Source organism: Dermacentor albipictus, chromosome 1 (assembly GCF_038994185.2).
Source record: "Dermacentor albipictus isolate Rhodes 1998 colony chromosome 1, USDA_Dalb.pri_finalv2, whole genome shotgun sequence".
NCBI classification, from domain to species: Eukaryota; Metazoa; Arthropoda; class Arachnida; order Ixodida; family Ixodidae; genus Dermacentor; species Dermacentor albipictus.
In genome coordinates this window covers 278,615,902-278,634,815 of record NC_091821.1, presented here as the reverse complement: position 1 = coordinate 278,634,815, position 18,914 = coordinate 278,615,902, and the positions used below count along the sequence as shown (strand labels likewise).

The window sequence follows — 18,914 nt, the reverse complement described above, 5'->3', positions numbered from 1 at the left end:
GACGTTATCTGTCTTTTACTGTTGTTACAAAGAAAAGTGGGACAAAATTGGTAAATTACCGTCCTAAATATTCATTGCTGAAAGCCTTTGACTTCAAATGATTTTTTTGTGATTTCAAAGGACAATGACGCGTTTGTCTTGGAAATGCAAAACAACTTTGGTTTATGAATGTATGTCTGCGCGAAAAATAAATCAACATCAGGAATAACTTTGCGCTTGCCAGCTCATTCATCTTCGTCGTTTATTTTGCTGTGGTATAGAAAAAAGCTGCAACATGAAGCGTGCACGGTAAAAGAATGGGAACCAGAAACGAAACCGCAATCGAAATTATTAGCTATTGCAGCGCCACAGCGTTTTGGCGGGACTTCGCGTTGATCTGCCCAGAATGCGTCGCGCGGCGCATGCGCTTTGGTTATAGGTTTAGTCGACTGACGCCATAATGGCAAACAAGGTAGTCATAATTCTGCTAAATTTCGACCTTTTACGTTTGATGTGCTATATTTGATGACATGTTCTCTGACTTTCAGGACCAGGGTAATGATTGTCAGCCACGTACACTGTGAGTACAAAGCGATTGTTCGCGTTTTCGAGTCCGGCGTTGGCCGCCGGCGTTCGGTCATTTGCCGCTGTTCTCCATGTGTTATTCAACGTGTCGCTTCCTTTCCAAAACTTTTAGTTACGTGGGGAACCTCGACACCGCGGTGACGGAGGAGCTTCTCGTAGCTGTGTTCGGACAGATGGGGCAAGTAAAAGGTTGCAAGATTATTCACGAGGTAAGTAAGTGCGTTGTTCTTGTTTAATATATTGCCACCTGGGTAGCTTTGTTAGCTTAGCGGCTGTTAACCCTAATGAACGATGCGATCGCCGAAATTTCTTCGTTGCTACGGGATGCTTTTGCGTCTTGCGTGGTTACGGTTCGTCGCTGCCTTCGGAACCGTCGCATTGCGGTCTGTTCACGTTCGAGTAGTGGTTCGAGCGGCGTGTGCTAGACTACCGATAATGATGCCCATCATAGCGTGCGACCTAGCCGACGATTCTAGGCCTAACAATACTGAATTATTAACTCTAAAACTGTTCAATCTTGTGCCCCGGACGCACCAATAATTGTACAGAAGATTTCTGAACGCGCCTCCGTGCACTTGACGCTTGGAAAGACAGTTCATATTGGCTGTCTCGACTACGCATCATCTGGTAGCCCGCCCGTGCGATTGTTGACTTGTCAACCCGTTAACCGGCGATGCGAATGAAGTTGCGTGCATGTTACTCCCATGTTTATGCAGCTGTTGCTTACGATGACAGCTGTCTTGTGCACTTTTTTTGAGCATTTACTCATTACTTGGAAATGTGTTTTTATTGATGCTACGGCGTGAAATTTTTTCTCTTGTGCGCTCTCTTAGGCATGTGTTTCCAAGGTAAATTCACAAGAGGGTGTGCTTCTTAGTTAAAATTGTGGGACCTTGCTGGCCGCCGCATATATAAGACAGTGGTTATTTTACGGCCGTCAGACGGCAGTTTCAGGGGTTTATTTCGCAATATTGAAAGAACCCAATACCGCTCGTGATTTATTTATAAGTAAAAGATAAAGTGTCAAGTGTGCTATTTATTGCTTGCTTCAGGTTGCATGTCTATCAAACATGAGCTGTGAATTAACAGTTCATGTTAGGTAACACTGCAATCACAATTCGGGTACTATGTCGGATACTTCATTTTAGTGTTCATTCTGCAGCTTGATTGAATGCTACGAGTGGCGTTCAACAGATGTGTTTTGAAATTCGTAACCTCTCAGTTCTGCTTGATGCGATTACCTCAATTACATCTTGATTAGTCATATTTCGTGACTTGTGGTGCTTGTTTAACGGCTGCCATTTTGCAGTTCTCGTGCACTTTAGTTTTCTGCCAACTCTTGTAACGTAATAAATTCTAGTCATGTTGTCTGTAGCACATATGAAGTTACACAACTTTTTCGTATATACCAGTGCAGAAATGCATTTTTATAGTAGCTTCCGCATATTCCAATATTTGTTGTAACCTCTGAAGTTCCTTTTGTGGTAGCAGCCTTCACTTAATGTGTAATTTTTTGTGCATGTGAAAATTTTTTGCGACAGCTTCCATTACCCGATCTTTATTTTCACTCCTGCATGAAATCTGCTTTTAATTCAGATATGGTGCACACACTTTCTCTGCTTGTGTGTGCCTGCTGCATGGAAATGTTGAAGCTTTGTGTGCATTTGTTTGTGTGATGTCAGACATCCTAGCCATGCATGCAAGTTACTGATGCTGGAGTTGTGTTCATCTGCTTGTTCATTGTGATGATCGACTTCAGTCCTCAGTTTTTGATGCGTAAAGTTAGACATACAGTAAGCCAGTGGCAGTGCTTTTGATTTGTTTTTCCCATTCAGAACACCAGCTGGTTCAATGGCAACAATAAGCGCATATTCTTGGCAACAAAGTATTTTTGACATTTTCTATCATTTCCCACAATCTGTGCTGGTTGAGACCTGCGTGGTGACACCAATGCTAGGAAACCTTGTGACACTCAGTGCACCAATAGAACCTTGTGTGCAGTTCGGTAATCAAGCTGATTCAATTTTCTTGTATAGTATGGCATGCTTGGATCCACAGCTTGCCTCTGCTGATGCAGTTTACGCTGTATGTGGCTGTTCACTACTGCACCTCATAGCTAATAGAGTGCTCGCCCATTTTACCATCTGGCAGCCATATAGTGTGCAAAGCCCTTGCTGCCACGTGGCCTACTTAATCTCTGAAGAACCAAGCTGTAAAGGAATAGAAGCATTACTGTTGTGAGAAACCATGATGATAGTTATTGCTAAAGACATTGGTGGTATGTGTAGAAAGAAATTTGGTACACAGCAAATGTCACCCGGACCAGCACTGTTTTGTTGTAAAAACAAAAGCAGCAGCAGTTGAAATAAGGGCAGTAATGACTGCATGTACTTACCTGCAGCTAAATGGCAGTGACAGTGCAATTGTAGCTTGTATGAGAAGCCTTGTTTTTTTGGTAGTTGCTGCTGGCATGGATGAGTGTGCAAAAGTTAGTTTTGTGTTGAAAAATAAAGGTAGTGTGTGTCCACTTGGTGCTTGAAGTTCACATACACCAAGTGAGCAGCCTCACACTTTGTGGTCACTTTGAGCATTTGGAATGCAGTGGTGATCCAGCTGTGCCATTTGCATCACCTTGCTACACTTCTACTTGCCTGTGCCTAGCTGTGCTCACTTGTGTCAACTGTGCCAAAGTTTGCTGTTTTTGGCTGCCTACATGGCAGTGGAACATTTTCAGTAGTGATGTGCAAACATTCCACCGTATGAATCGAATACCTTGAAATAATTCATTCTCAACTCAAATATCTCCCTTTCTTCTCTGTTTTATATTCAATATCCGGCCAACGTTGGTGCTTTGCGCGCAGCTTTTCCACGGTGCTCTGTGTCGGTACAAAAGTTTCCTCCGGCCAACGTTGGTGCTTTGCGCGCAGCTTTTCCACAGTGCTCTGTGTCGGTACAAAAGTTTCCGGAGTTGACAACACTGATCAAAATAATACTTATATGTGATGCCAATAGAAGGAACGGCAACAGAAGCAGTGCATATGGAAAGCACGGCAGCATGTGCGAAGACCGATTAACAGCAGGAATAAGTCGCGCATTGAGTACATGTTTGGGCACCCAGTTGAGAACTTTCAACACTCCATCTTAAGCATGCCCACAAACGTAATTCTGCACGCACGTGTGCTAGTCGTCGGTCTATCTCATGTGAAGTCTACACGATGGTTAGCGGCCTGTCTCACATCGGCCTACAATGCATTTTCGTAACAGGCACACTGCCTTGGCTGCCGGGTTAATCGACTCTGCTTTGTTGCTTTGGTCGGGCATCCGTCAGCAACTAAAGTTGTGGTTTGATGCCAGACGACTAATATTTATTTGCACAGTCCGCATGGCACTCTGAAAGTTCACAAACCACAAGAAAATTGAGTCAGTGGGATAGTGTCGGCGTTCACAGCCACAGTTGTTGTGAAGCACCGTACTGTGACATTTTGTTTCGAATGCAGTTCTTAGACACACATCGATCTCTTGTTGTAGCTTCGAGTATTGTTATTAGGTGAAATGCACATTTTCGGCATTGCAGTAAAGCGTATCAAAGCACATAAATTTGGAATGCACACTTGGCATTTGCCATTGCTTTTAATGCAATTTGCATTATTCGGGAACTTCACCAAGTTTGTGCAATGCTTTTATGTATATTTAACCTCTTTCATGTCACTGGGTATGGGCTATTCAATGGCAAAAAATCCTGTAGAGGGACTGACAACCAATTTTTTATGGTGCCCCCTTTCTTTAGTGCAATGGAAAGCTTACTGGTCAGTGTGTTAATCGTGCAATGGTAATGCGGAAAACTCCTGTGTGATAGTTATCAGAATTTTTTAATGTGCAGCGAGGATGTCATTCACTAAAGCGTGCTGGAAACAGTGATAGGAGAGGGCGATAGCGATAATGTGCGAACATTGGTGGGACGCAAAAGACAAGTAGCTGTGAAAAAGTGTTTTTGTGTATTGTGTGTATTAAGTCAATAATCTTGCAATTGAGGTTTTCTGAAGTGTTGCCTTAGTTCTACAATAATAGCTACGTGCTTCTGTGGTTTCTTGTCCAGCAGCTTTGGTCATTACAAGTGAAGGGTGTTCTTTAGCCAATAAGTTCTATGAAATGAAATGACGCTTTTACAAATAATGCACAGTTAAGCATGTGGCTGTAGCCACGCATGTGGTTTTAATTTCCGAAGCATGTCGTCTCTTGAAGACCTCAGTTAGCTTAAACAAGGGATTTTAGCTTGCATGCATGCTCAGAATTTTTCGCACCTACAACAGCGATCATCTGTGTCGCCATGCATTAAGATGCAAGTGCCGTTCATTGACTTTTTTTACTTCGTAATACACATAGAATAAAGCAAACAGCCAATGTGTGAACTGCAATAAATGTGCGGCACTTAATAATAGCAGTCTTATGTTCAGTAATCTCGTATACTACATCAGAAGTGGAAGATATGTGTGTGTGTGTATATATATATGTGTGTGTGTGTGTGTTTATTACACACACACATATACTACTTAGGATGTAGTACATGCGGGTGAATCAGCCTTTGCCCCCATTTTTTATTGGCTGAAATAATGTACATACAGGTAATTACAAACACACATACTATTCTGAGTACCTCACACTATATTTCCGCATAGTCCCCACACCAGTTAAGACATTTGTCTCAATGCAGCACTAAATTTGAGATGCCCCTGTGGTAGAATTCGCCCGGCTGACTAGAACCACCGTCTTGCGAACTCACACCACCACCACCTCACACTTCTCAAAGCGAGACACCTTTCCCCATACTTGGGCTGCATTTCCCTGTGGATTTCTATGGGCATTTGTCCCTTGCTCTTTAGAAAACTAATCGCACTTTGTTGCTCTTATGTTGTGGATGTGAATCACAACAGGCATCTTTAACAAGTAACTGAGAGCAGCACCGCGCTGCGGAGCTAGAGGCAGTTAAGGCCGGGCTGGTCGAAGAAAGGTTCACTGCCGGGAATGGACATGTTGACTTGGCATTTACAGCCGTAATTTGGCTTAAAAAAAAAAAATATTGGAGCGAAGGCTTTGATCCAACCTTGTATATATATGCTCTCTCCAAAGTACCATGACTTCAGCACCAGTTTGCACCACTTACTGGTTTTTAGACTTTCTTTGCCAATTTAAAATAATTCGTACATGAATCGCAAAGGATATGCACGATTCTATTACTAAATCACGGTCATTTCATTTCCTCAACATCTCGCTACACATTCCGTTTCAAATTTCTTTAGTGCTGGCCATAGTCAGCTCCCATCATATATATATTCAGACAGTCTTGCCTGAATGTATATTTGGACAAGTGCGGACCAGGTAGTGCAGCATGTCGAGAGACGAACCCAGCTGCAGTGCACTCTTCATACATGATGCGTTTTGGCTGTGATCATACAGTGTGTCGCAACATTTTTTTTTTTTCGATGCTAATCTCATTAAGTGGCCCATGTAGGACATATTCTATTGGGAATTTCTCAGCTTCCTCATAATGAAAAGTTTTAAAACTTGTGTATGTGTTTAGTAAGAGCATTGTTTATCTGCACATATCCTGAAAAATATTGTGAAATGTTTGAAATATGAACATCTATATCTGTGTACTTCGGTTAAGGAACATGTAAAAATATGCAATTAAAGCATCGAAACCTGTCGGATATTGTTCACTGTGTAGGCTTTTGACTGAACTAGAACAACATTCGAATTACAGTATCCTTCAAAACAATTTTTTTTTTTACATTGACTTTTCAATGTCAATGTCAAATTAACAATTGTAAGTTTGCGTAATTTGTCCAATACTCATATACTACATAGAATGTCCTGAATGTCCTCTTCATGTAATATTAGGTCACTTTTGTGATAGTTGTTAATTAATGTCATGCATTATCTATTGCTTTGTTGTTTAATGTATTTTTATATATTTCAGAGTTTTATTTTGCACTTCGCTGTGGCGGGCCACCTGTGTGTTCCTTTTGTATTGTCGCTCTCCGCTGCCTGTAATTTTGTAATAAAACGTTTTCCAGGTGATGGGGCCAGTCAAGCTGTTAAATGCAGCTTTTTTCCCATCACACCTAGCCACGTCCATGTGCACTTTTATGTGCCTGCCATGTGGTTGAATAAACTCAAACGTGAGGGCAATTGGTCGAGGGAATTGTTTTATTTAAACAAATTCTGGAGGTAACCTAATTGTTCAGAAAAGCTACAATATTTGAGCAAAATCTTGCAGAAAAAGAGTTTGTGAGTTGTGGAGATGTTCCTTTAGTGAGTGATCGATATCTATAGGCACTTTAATGAAAGAGTTAAAGGGACCCTGAAACGATTTTGACAAATTTTCAACAAACGTACCGAGTCGTTAGAGTTGGTCGTTAGATTTGGTCGTTCTGATCATTAATTGACACATCTAGGTGCTCCACGTAAAGCGTGTAATTTATTACAAGGTTTTAAAAATGCACATCGCTGCTGATCACAGCATACTGCTCAGCGGAATTTTAAGCCGCTCCTACCCATATGATGAAAATCGGCCATAGGACGTTTGTGGGGTGAGCTATCCGATTGGCTGACCAGGGCGCATGATCGATAATTTTTTCAACTTTGTGGTAAACAAATGATCTTCGTAATAGATGGAAATGTTAGTTCATTTGTATTTAAAAAAAGAAACATAAAGAGAATGCACAAGAACAATTTTTCAGTACACTTGAGCACTTCCAGCACACAGCAAGTGTCTGCTTGTGTTACAACATACTCTATTTTGACGAGAGCTCCGCGGTCAGAGTCGGTCTGTCTTTTCGCGAGCACTATGATTCGATTTTTTTGCCTTGTGGACTGCAAACGTAGCGACTGGCAATATGTCAAGCAGTGACATCGTGTCCCTCTGCAAGGCAGCATACGAGCGAACTGGCCGCTGCGCATCGGATTGCCGCTATCCGATCAGTGCCAGGATTTGGGCGTTTGTGGCCGTCACTTTACACCAGAAGATTACTAACGCAATGGCGTTTCACAAGTCCAGTATTAGAGCAAGGGGACAGGGTCTGGCGGCTTGACTGTGCCGTAACGGGATGAGCCATGGGATGAGCAGAAGCCCAAATGTGAATGGTCTGCACGGTGCAGCCACCTGGTGTTGCAGAGCTCAACCATACACAGTAGCAGTAACGAAGTGTATTCTTCTTTGCTGCTGCTGTGTTTTTTTGCAGGACTGTAATCATGAACACGTTTTTATAAATGTTTCAAATGTTTTACACTTGTTTAGAGCATTATTAGTGCTTTGTTTAGCTGGTTAAGCGCTGTGCCAACAAGTGGCTGGACCGTGCAGACCGATCAGGCTGCTCATGTACGTCTACACTAAAGTTCCTTCATCAGCTTAAGTTTATGCCTCCAGTCATTTGCCAAAATGACCAACTTGCCTGTGGTTACCGGAATACAACACGTTCGGCGCTACGACAGAATGCTCGCAACGCACACTGCTTTGATAGCTCTCGCTTGGGGTCAACGGCCATGCGGCTAGCGGAGAGGTTCCGCGCTGGCAGGGGCGGGCTCCAAAACAACCGGAAGTGGACGATGCGCCATCGCATCATGAGGCAGAACCCGTGAAGGCAGAGCTTAGCCGTGATTGCTTGGCGAACGAGTTGAGGAAGAAAAGCATGGCTAGGGAGGAGGGTAACTTGTAATCGCTTGTAGCTCCATTAATACGTAACGCTTCATTTAAATTGTGGTGCGAATGTTCTACTTAAGTTGTACCCTACGCGTCTACAAAATTTGTTTGAACCGTTTCAGGGGCCCTTTAAGTGGCTGCAGCTGACTTGGCCTTGTGTCTGCTTTTACTGTTGAGCAACATTTATTGATTCCACGGTTAAAACAAGCTGCACCGAGTGGCTACACAAAAGCCACTCCAAGTGTTGCAACAAACACAAATAGTTATACTCATGAACTGCCTTTTCTCCTGCTCTGAAAATTGCTGCAAGTCTTAAATGAGCTGGACCACTGCTGTTCATGCCAATGTATCTGCAGCCAGACTAATCACACTGCACACTAGTCACGTGGCTTTCTGCGCCTGCCATGTAAATCCAACACCCGCCTTTTGATAGGTTAATCGGAGCTAGAAGACTACATGGGTGTGCATATACAAATGGCATCTGGAACAAAAGGCCACAATGTGGTTTAGCGTGAAGCTGATGAACCATGTACAACCATCCCATACCTTTGCTTTTGACTGTCTGAGCATCGTGCAGCCGCTGTGATTAACCTGTGTAAACTTAGCACCAAATCAATCACCAACACCCCAAAGAACTAGTGCCAATTAGACCTATAGCAGTGAGGAAAATATGCCACTTGGGCATGTGCCAACGTGCATCAAGCTTGCCAGTCATATGTTCGTATGGATGGCTCATCTTTTTGGTCCTGTTATAAGATGCAATGCAGATAGAGAGCAGTCTCCAATGCTGCACACCAAGCTTTTTGCAATGCTTCTGCCTCTGCCCAGCACATACATGCTGTTTTTGTCACCGTTCCCTCTGTGTCATGTGTATGAGAATCTTTTCGATTAGTCCTGTCATCCTTCATAAACCTTATACCAACAGAGACCGCACGTTGTGGAAAGGTTGCCTTTTACTGAATATACAAAGTACCGTATTTACTTGCATAATGATTGCACTTGCGTAAGGAATTTTTTCCCTTTCCTGTGTAATGATCGCACCCCGAACTTGCCACAGCGATATGTCGTGGGCCAAGTCCAGCTAATGATTGCGCTTACCATCTGTCAAATGCTACGCGAATGACTCGAGACATACCGAGCAGTCTGCATGCACCGAACATTCTTAAGCAGATGCCCCATTTCATACATTTCATCACTTTCCGCACTTGCATGAAAAAAAAGCTACAACCACACTTGCCTTGGCTTTATTATTTGTAGGCATTATAATGGTTGTGGTGAACAACAAAAAGGCGCTTTTCGATTCTTCTCGTCTGCACTCGTGGACAAGCAACAAATCGCAAGTGGCAACGATAGTAGCCCAGGGTGTCTACCAACCGGGAAAACTGGGAATTCTCAGGGGTTTTGAATAGTCTGGAAAAACTCGAGGACCTTGTGCTTTTATTAGCGAAAATTAGCTGCAATTTTATTGAAAGATAATGAAAGCTGCAGTAATGCTGGCTCACATAACAGGGAGGGATCGTAATGAATAGTCTTTTGACGCCGTGTCGTCAGCTGGAGGAGTTTACAGTCAATGGCCGACTTTCCGGACGCCCGACGGCTCCGCGGCACTATCACGTACCCCATAGAATCAATGTCTAAGAATGTTAGAAATTTCGGACGCAAGAGCCCTTCGCCGTGCGATCATCCTGACATTTTGCCGTGGCTGCAGGTACGAAACAGCATTAATCAAAGCCTCCACTGTGGCCGTTTTGCTTACCTTGCCACTGTGGCAAAAGCTAGGCCTAACTGCTTCAACGTTCGTTATGTTTCTTGCCATTCGGCGCCGTTTGTTTGTTTGTTTTTTTTCCATTGAAAGATTTCGCCGTTGTAAGCATTGGCACTGACCCTGTCTTTGTGGTCCTCGCGATTGGCTTCAAAGCTCGGAAAGTGCGGCGCGTTGCATAATGCCGGTTCCCGAAAGTCAGCTATGCCTCAATACAATAGTGTTATGCGGGGAAACATAAGTGGGCGAAGGGCTATTGTCACGGGACACAGTATCTATTCCTTAATTATTTATACACGCGTCCATCCACCGATTCCTGTCACAGTATGGGCACCGATATGCCTAATAAGCGTGCTGGTAGGCCTTTTCAGATGTGCCTGTGGTGATTTGAGCCTTCAATGGCAGTAAAAGACATGCATTCATTTTTACAGACGTTTTCGCGGCCCTTAGGGGGTCCGAAAAATCGGACATTGACTGTGCCGACGAAGAGGATGCTTTGAATGGTCCGTGGGGCAAACGCGCGGTAGGAGGCGGACAAGAGCAGAAAGTACCTACGCATTGAGGAATGAACGAGAAAGGAAGCCTGTCACTGCTTTTTTCAAGGAGCTTGAGCTCAAAAAACGTGTTGGCTGACGCTGGAATGCAGGTGTTCCTCATCCAAATCGAAGTAAACTCGCCAAAGCAGTGAAATGCAACAATGAGGTGTTGTGTGTAGGCTGAGAGTATGTCAGGAGAGTTGAGGTTGGGACACCATCTGTTAAGAATCTCATTTGTGACAAAGTTAGGGCCTCGCACCAATGAGCTTGCTATAAATTGATAAAAGTGGTCATATCACCTTCAGTCACGGTGTGCACATTTGAAGACGTGACCTATTTTTGCCATTTCTCTGCAGTGGTAGCAAGGAATAGAGCATGAACATTAAGCTCATGGCAAATTGAACATTCTGTTAATTTAAAGTACTTCCATTTTGCTTCTGAGTCATATGTATTGTTCCAGAGTATTGCTTTGGTGAAAGCACTACCATGTTTTGTGTGACGCTTGATGTGGGGCATGTCGGTAGCAACCTAGAAATATATACATTCTTTAATTGTTGAAACGCTTGAGGCTAATGATGAGCAAAACGCGAACAAGGTGAATGCAGGAGCCAACATTTTGACAAGTGAACTTGAAGAAACAAGTCCACTTGTCGAAACGTTGGCTCCTGCATTCACCTTGTTCACGTTTTGCTCATCGTCTTGAATTTCCATGTCCCGCATTCCCTGTCCTTTTTTTTTTTTTTGAGGCTAATGAATAACTTGTGCACGTAATTCGAGTGGGGGATTTAATCCTTTGTATGAAGAAGTGTAGCATGACTGACTTTACAATATTCAAATGTTTAGTTACTCTGTAATTATGACTCATCATTAAATGCTCAAAGAGTCATTCTGTCACCTTGATTTGCTTTCAGTGGAGTCTCAAGCACCACCTCTCTCACACATATATCGACAATCACATAATTCATGACTAAAGTGGATATTCGAAAACATTTGTTTATGTATGCGTCTCATTTTTATTCATATTTGAGAATGGTCCACTCGATTTGCAATGAGTTTTACCATTTTTTAATGTTATTTTATTTGCTGTGCATTTTACTAACCCCTCGCTACAGATCTTTCTTTTTTAATATACGATAAATGATACTCCTTACTAATCAAACTGGATTAAGTCATTTCTTGGCATGCTTACTAGAGTGACAGCATCGGGCGACATAGTGTCACCCTGTCTTGACGTAAAACAAAGTTCTGTGTCACTCAGGGCATTTTGCAAAGGCACTCAGGGAAAACCTGGAAAACTCAGGGAATTTGGAAATGTCAACTTGGTAGACACCCTGTAGTCATGTTTACGCTGATACGTTAGAAGTGTACCCTAGTCATACGGTGACGCTGGTAACACAGCTAAGATATTCGCCCACCCATAGCCGAAGCGTGTGCCGTATTAAGATAGTAGTGAAGACAAATGCCGCAGTTTCTGCAGCGTGCCCGCCATTGTTTCTGTCACTGGCAGCTAAGCGCGCCCATCTCTGTTTCTGTCCCCTCAAAGTGGTCATACCTATGTTATTGCAGCCAACTTGCCGATAGTAACTATATTATTTTACTGATACTGAAGAAACTGCTTCAATGCGCTTAATGTACTCACGAGAAGAAAAAAAACGCTTTCAGCGCGTTCGGCTTGCTCCGCCAGCTGCCATTTTTGTTTTGGTGTCCCGCACTGTTACAGCGGCAGCCGCCTATTTGTTCACCTGTTGTCATCACACAGCAAATGCGAGATGAAAAAAAAAAATGTTTTTGCGAGAAATCTACCCACCGTATGATTGCACCCCTGAATTTGCGTCAATGTCTTTGTCTAAAGTGCGATCATTATGCGAGTAAATACGGTATTCAAACAAATGAATATTAGATATTTATTTGCAAATAGAACTATTTAAATTCTAGCTATTCAGTTTGTATTTGCTTAGGTGAGAATTCACACCCCTAGACAAGGTATAATGCATCAAGTTACTGTGCAAACTAAAGAGTGCTCTGGAAAGGTTACAGTTACCAGAATAAGACCTGTCTGGTACTTTTTTGTGGGGTAAATCGCTGCTCTAACAGCTTGGCACATCAGTTGAAGGTAGCCTAGACTTATATCCTTCCATAAATTTTGCAGCGTTTTTGTGCCAAGAAACGGCATAGTTGCAAAGGAAATCTCAAGTGAGCACGCTTTTATACTGAGTGTGACGCAGCATATGCATACATGCCAACTCTTTGGAATTATCTGTAAAATGTACGAATTTCGAGCAGTCTTATTTTACGAATCTTCCTTGAAACTTTACGGAAAACATTTTATTTGCAAAAAAGAACGCTAGAGAATGTGGTAAAACTACACCTTGATACCTTGAGTTGCCACGAGAGGGCAATACGTATGCATGGTATCATCATTAGCAGCTGCAAGATTGTAGTGACTTCTGTCGTCTACTAGTGGGGTCACGAATCCATATCGAAAGCTCGATAGTGCCTCTAGCTTCTCCGCAAACCTGTTGCCTTGCTGTTGCCTTTGTTCGCGCGGGTTTGGACTTCAGTCAGCTTCAGTCAATGCAGCGTTGGCCTCGCCTTTTGTGCAACTAGCTGCCACATCGAACGCAGTGCAACTCCAGCCTGTAGCGGCTTCGCAGTGCAATGGTGGGCTCGAAGCCCCGACAGTACTTCCAAGTGTTTTTGAAATCGTATACAGCAGGATTTTCGTGCTTCATGCCATCTAAGAAAGAGAAGTTCATATTCATGCACCACGTGTGCCTGTGATGTGAACATCTCGCATAGTGGCAAGTCTGCGTATTTTTTTGTTACTTTGTTTTAGAAGCTGTTTTAGATTAGTTTGTTTCAGTTTTAGATTAGTTTCTGTGTAGCTGTTATAGTTAAGTCCTACACAGTGGCAAAATAGTGATTTTGCAGGCACTTTATTGTGTAATAAATTTTTGCAAAACGCTTTGTGCTGTAGCTTATTTAGCTCTTTGTAGACTGCAAAGTGCGGGTATCTATTCAAACAGCGTGCACAATTACTGCACCTATATAAAAAAATTTGGGACGCTTCAACTAATTTTTTTCAGTCACATGAAAATAACCTTGTGCACTTAAAATTGTCTTATACTAACGAAATTTGGCATACATACTGTTGACGATATGTACAGTGCTAATATCTATTTGAAATTGCAATATCTCCAAGCAGTAAGTGGAGAATTTCAGAGAACTGAGAAAAAAAAATTTGTTGAAATGTTCTAATTTTTTTGCATAGTTTCAGTACTTGTATGCACTGTTTGGCTAGATATCAGCACTTTGCAATCTACAAAGAGCTAAACAAGCTACAGCACGATGCTTCTTGTGAAAATTTAATACATAAAAAAGTGCCCATAAAGATGACTGCATTTTATATTTGTGCATCACATCACTCTGAAACTATAACAGCTACACAAAAAGCAGTGCCACATTTGAAATCTGCAGAGAAAACTATACTTGGCTGAACTTTGAAACCTCAAATGCAAGTAATACCCCTGTCAAGCGGGCAAGTTAAGTGCACTTACTGGGAGTGCACTTGGGGACCTTGAGTCACACTTTAGGCAACATGCTTCTTAACGGGAAAACACAGTGCACTCCCAGTAATAAAAAATGGCGACAGACTAAGAGCGTGTTTATAAAGATGTAAATTAACAAGGGAAAGCTGCTAAAAAGCGATTGTTTTAAGTAGAGTTATATATAAAAACAAACTTCATCTATTTGTCTCAACAAAAAAAGAAGACGTTTTTATTATAAATCTGTTGCAAGTCAATGCTGGCCAAGACGAATGCCTAGCAAATCCAAAACAACATGGCGGCGTGCGGCGAGGCGGCAGTTGATCCTGCTAGAACAGAATATGAACGAGTATATATGAGCAAAGACGGCGAGTTCGATATTTAGCTACACTGCAAAATGCCACGCATACGGCTCAAAGCACGACCGGCATGGTCAGCACGCTTTCACACCAAAATAAACACGAAGTGAATGAACATGGCGGCGCCGCAGTGCCGCATCATTCTGGCGCCGTTAGTTGCGTACATGATAAATTTGTTTCTTTATTGTGCTATTTCGCTTCTCGCTAAACACAAATTATATTGTTAAAAGCTGTTCACTAACTGAAATGAACTTCTGTGTCCTTTTTCTATGCATTACATTTTGCGTCGTTGAAAGCGTTGGCGGCGAGGCTACGTACTCGGCCAGCAAAGTGCGTTCCGTGAACGTACTCCGACTTGAGTGCACTCATCTGAGAGTACACTCCGCTGCGACGTTAAGATTTGGAAAAGTGCACTTAAAAACTGAGTGCACTCGCCGTAAGTGCACTTAACTTGCCCGCTTGACAGGGGTATAATAAAAAGTTGTTTCGAGGAGCATCTCCACGTAAGTTCCCCTGGCAGAGGCAACACACCTCTTTGGCCTCTGCATCACAGACGGCACCTCTGGGCTGACCCACCTGGAGGAAATAAGCAGTCACATTTTCCTGTCCTCTGCATTATTCATCTTTCTCTTTCACTTTGTCTTTCCTGTCTTCTATTCCTTTTATTTCCGAATTTCTGGGTGGCAAGTGTTTTAACCTCATGTGTTGGTAGCCAACCTTCGGTATACCATATTTGGTTATAGCAGAAACTAACAGTTGGTGCTTGCCGGACATGTATTAAGGTGCAAACACACTAGCGGAAAAACGTGTTACCGCTGGCAAAACCTACACCGTGAAAGCTGCCTCCTGGCAGCTTTTTCGTGCCGTGGGAGGGATCAGTACTGGGCCGATTTTTTTTTTCGGCATTCCACAGAGGCAAACAAGCTGCAAACACTAAAGATAAATGAGTGGCCCCTTCAGTGACATGCGCGGTAGAAACTGGTGTTTTGCGGACCCACCCAACTGCTCAATTTGTACTTGTATGTGGCGTGAGCTGCACTGCTCAATTTATACTATCGTCTGCTAGTGTCAGGTCTCGCTCACACTTGTTGTGATGGTCATGTGGAGGTGACACCCAGTACCTCGTCCCTCCTTAAAGGGACACTAAAGGCAAATGCTAAGTCAACGTGGACTGTTCAAATACCAATCCTGAAGCCTGGCAAAGCTTGTTTTGTGCCAAGAAAGGGCTTATTTTACAAGGAAATTTCACCTGAAGGATCCGAATCCCTTTTTCGAAATTCAAATCTCCTGCTACCCAACCGGAGGAGGAGTGGCATTGCATATGCCATCACATGAGACGTACATTTGAGGGATCGTCAGCCGTTTGTGCGCAGGCACGGCTAAGAGTGGCCGCAAGAGAGAAAAGCTAAGGGCTTTTGCTCCTTGAATATATGGCTCTGCCTAGGCACAACGAAGGAGGTTTTTTTAGCGTAGTTTGTATGTGTTTGGCCCCTAGACATAACGGCATTGCAGAGTGCGGTTGAGTTTCTTTATGCTCCGCCGCTGGCTGCTTGCTCGCACAATGAGGCAGTGGGCACGGATAAAGCTTTAGGCAAGGATGCCCCATTTGGTGATCGCTGTGTCTGAAGGGGCAAGGTGTTGTGTTGTATAAGTCGCGGGTCGCTTTTTTCGCCGCGACGATAGATTGGATTTTTTACAAGGACTTCTCCAGGAGGGCACATGTAACTGGCAAACAGAGGCCTCAGGAGAGCACCTGAGATTATTTATAATAAAGAAGGCGGCGCAAGATTTCCAAGGCACCCAAGGGGTAGTGGGGCAATCAAAGTTGGGCGGTGCGTGGGTTGGGTCCGCAGAGGCTGAAGCGTGCAAGGGGTGTTCGCGTAAAAAAAATTGGCTGTCCGCGATAGCAGACAGCCTATCTTACACACCCCTGGCACGCGCAGGCCTCGGCAAGCCCCAACCCACGGACCAGTCCGGGTTCTAGCTTTGGTGTCCTGAAGGCACCGCCAATAATACGAAATGACACGTTGCTCCAATTAGTAAAAAACACGGTCGAATATAATTACGTCCATCTGCCAACTTGTGACGCTAACTTCAGCAATACTGCGTCCTGCGACTTCTGCAACACCAGTCACAATTTTACCTCTTCAGGTGGGTCAGACAGACTTTCTCGCGCCTGTGGCGTTGGTGCTGAGTCGGTCATCGTCACCGGTGCCCTTTCAGCCACTTGCGTTCAACCGCAGTTGCTAAGGCGCTTTGTCTTCTAGATTTTCAATATATGTGGCCTGGGCTCTACGACGGTCGCAAAGCTATGATCCGCCACGACTGACTTAGCACGAGCGCCGCAGGTGCGAGATAGTCTGTCCGCACAGTGGTCGCGAAATCCGGCGCCGGCAGCCAGCGTCCGAGCATAGACAAAGTCAACCCCACTCCGCAATGCCGGCGCGCCTAGGGACAAACGCATACAACATGCACTAAGAAACCTACTTTGTAGTGCCTAGGCGAAGTTGTATGTTCAAGGAGCAAAAGCCTTACTTTTCTCTCTCGCCCCCGCTCTTGCTCGCGCCTGCGCACTAACGGCTGGCGATCCCTCAAATGAATTGTCTCGTGGCCATCACCACCCTTGGCTGCCATCAGCAAGTAAAATGGAGCCCGACGGACGGCGCCACCAAGCCAAGACAGAGTGGTGGATTCACCGCTTCAGCTGCTTTTTGGTCAAGTGGCGTAGACCGTTCGGGCATCCCGCGACATAGAAGTTGAATTCTCTGCTACACGCAGTTTGTGCAAGTTTTGAGGACCAGCAAAACCAGCACAGCACTACATGATTACGAAACTGCTGAAACGCGAAAGCGTTGGCCGCACGAAGTCAAGTGAAAACAAAACCTTTTGACCACCAAGCGTCTTGCCAAGGGTAATTTCAATGAGTTTTTTCTAAAAATGAAATAGAACTGGACAAGTAACGTTTTATTTCGTCTTGTAATACAATGTCTTTTTAAAAAATTTTCTTCAACTAGTGTTGTGAGTACTAATGACAATATAACTGAGGAGTGCTTTGTCATCGGGCAAGTGCTTGAATGTCCCAGGGAGTCTAATCATGTCCTGCATTTACCTCAGTTTCTTGATTATTGAGACCCTGTTTGCGATAATATTGACGCCTCTGAGATTCTCGAGCACTAATCTATCACTTTTTCTTGACTTAATATTTGCCTTTAGTGTCCCTTTAACGAGGTACTGGGTGTTACCTCCACGTCCTTATATTCAGGGCCGTTCTTGTCTTACAGAATTGAATAGGGCGCACTGTCTCCAATAACCTTTCCATCAGGACATCTCGGTTTAGCTTCATTATCCTAAAAACGATTGCAAATCATGACCATCAAAACACGTGCACACGAGACTAAACCAAAACAAGTGCGAGCAAGACCTGATGCAAGCAGATGATAGCATCAATTGAGCGGTGTGGCTGACACCACACATGAGTATGAATTGAGCAGTTGAGCGAGTCCGCATAACACCAGTTTCCCCTGCGCACGTCACTGAAGGGGCCACTCTCATTGGTCTCCAATGTTCGCAGCTCGCTTGCCGCTGTGGAAAGCTGCGAAAAATCGGTCCAGCGCCGATACCTCTGGCGATCCCAGATCCATCCCTCTTGCGGCACCAAAAAGCTGCCAGGAGGCAGCTTCTGAGGTGTGCATTTTAACGCATAAGCCTTTAGTGGCTCATGAGTCCATGCACAGTCCATGGTGGACACAGGAAAGCAGTGATCAATCACAGCCGGTGACAGCTGTCACAGCACTTGATGGATGACCCTACATGAACAATGGGTGATCAAAGTTGACAGGTGGCCTTAGGTGAACAATGGGTGATTCATTGTACACCTAATAAAAATAAAATAACTTATAAATTACAATTAAATAATGAAAATAAAACATGAACAAGAAAATATAGCCGAGGCAGTCGGATGTTTCCCAAGAGCGCACGCACTGCGCTTGCATGCCATGCTCACGGCCACGGTGGCATCCGTTTCCAGAACAGTTCAGACAACAGAGGCAGTCATAGGTAGAATTTCGCCTGTCGCAGTTTAGCTCAGCAAAGTGCCCATAGATGTTCTGCCAGCTGCAGCATGCAGTGAGGCTGCAACCAGCACACCAGCATAATTACGATCAGTGGCAACGTCATCTTCATAAGACATAAGTTGCATTTAGAACGAAGGATGAGGAAGATAAGCACAGTGCTGATCTTTCAGCAAACGAAGGAAAGAGCACGCGACATCTCACACCTATACGCAAAGTAAAAGACAGGAGGCGAGATTTTCATGCTGTCACATGACTGCCTCAGCGGTTCGCCGCCAGTTTGTGTGGCTGCTCTACCAGAGCTATTCTGCTGGCGGCAACATGCTGCACACATTTTTCCGCTAGTGTGTATGCGCCTTGACACTTTCTGCGGCGTCCC

General features: G+C 43.9%; 1 protein-coding gene across 3 annotated transcripts in view; it reads left to right on the top strand.

The window, feature by feature from the left end:
• The first annotated feature begins 338 nt into the window (after positions 1-338).
• The window catches only part of LOC135920263 (nucleolysin TIAR-like), a 260,801-nt gene continuing 242,225 nt past the window's right edge, over positions 339-18,914 (top strand). For 2 of the 3 annotated variants that reach the window (XM_065454432.1, XM_065454430.1), the window contains exons 1-2: positions 510-559; positions 677-773. In XM_065454432.1, coding sequence (XP_065310504.1) covers positions 510-559; positions 677-773 — 147 coding nt within the window. Of the gene's footprint in view, positions 452-509; positions 560-676; positions 774-18,914 lie in introns of those variants that run through there. The other variant, XM_065454431.1, reaches the window with a different exon arrangement.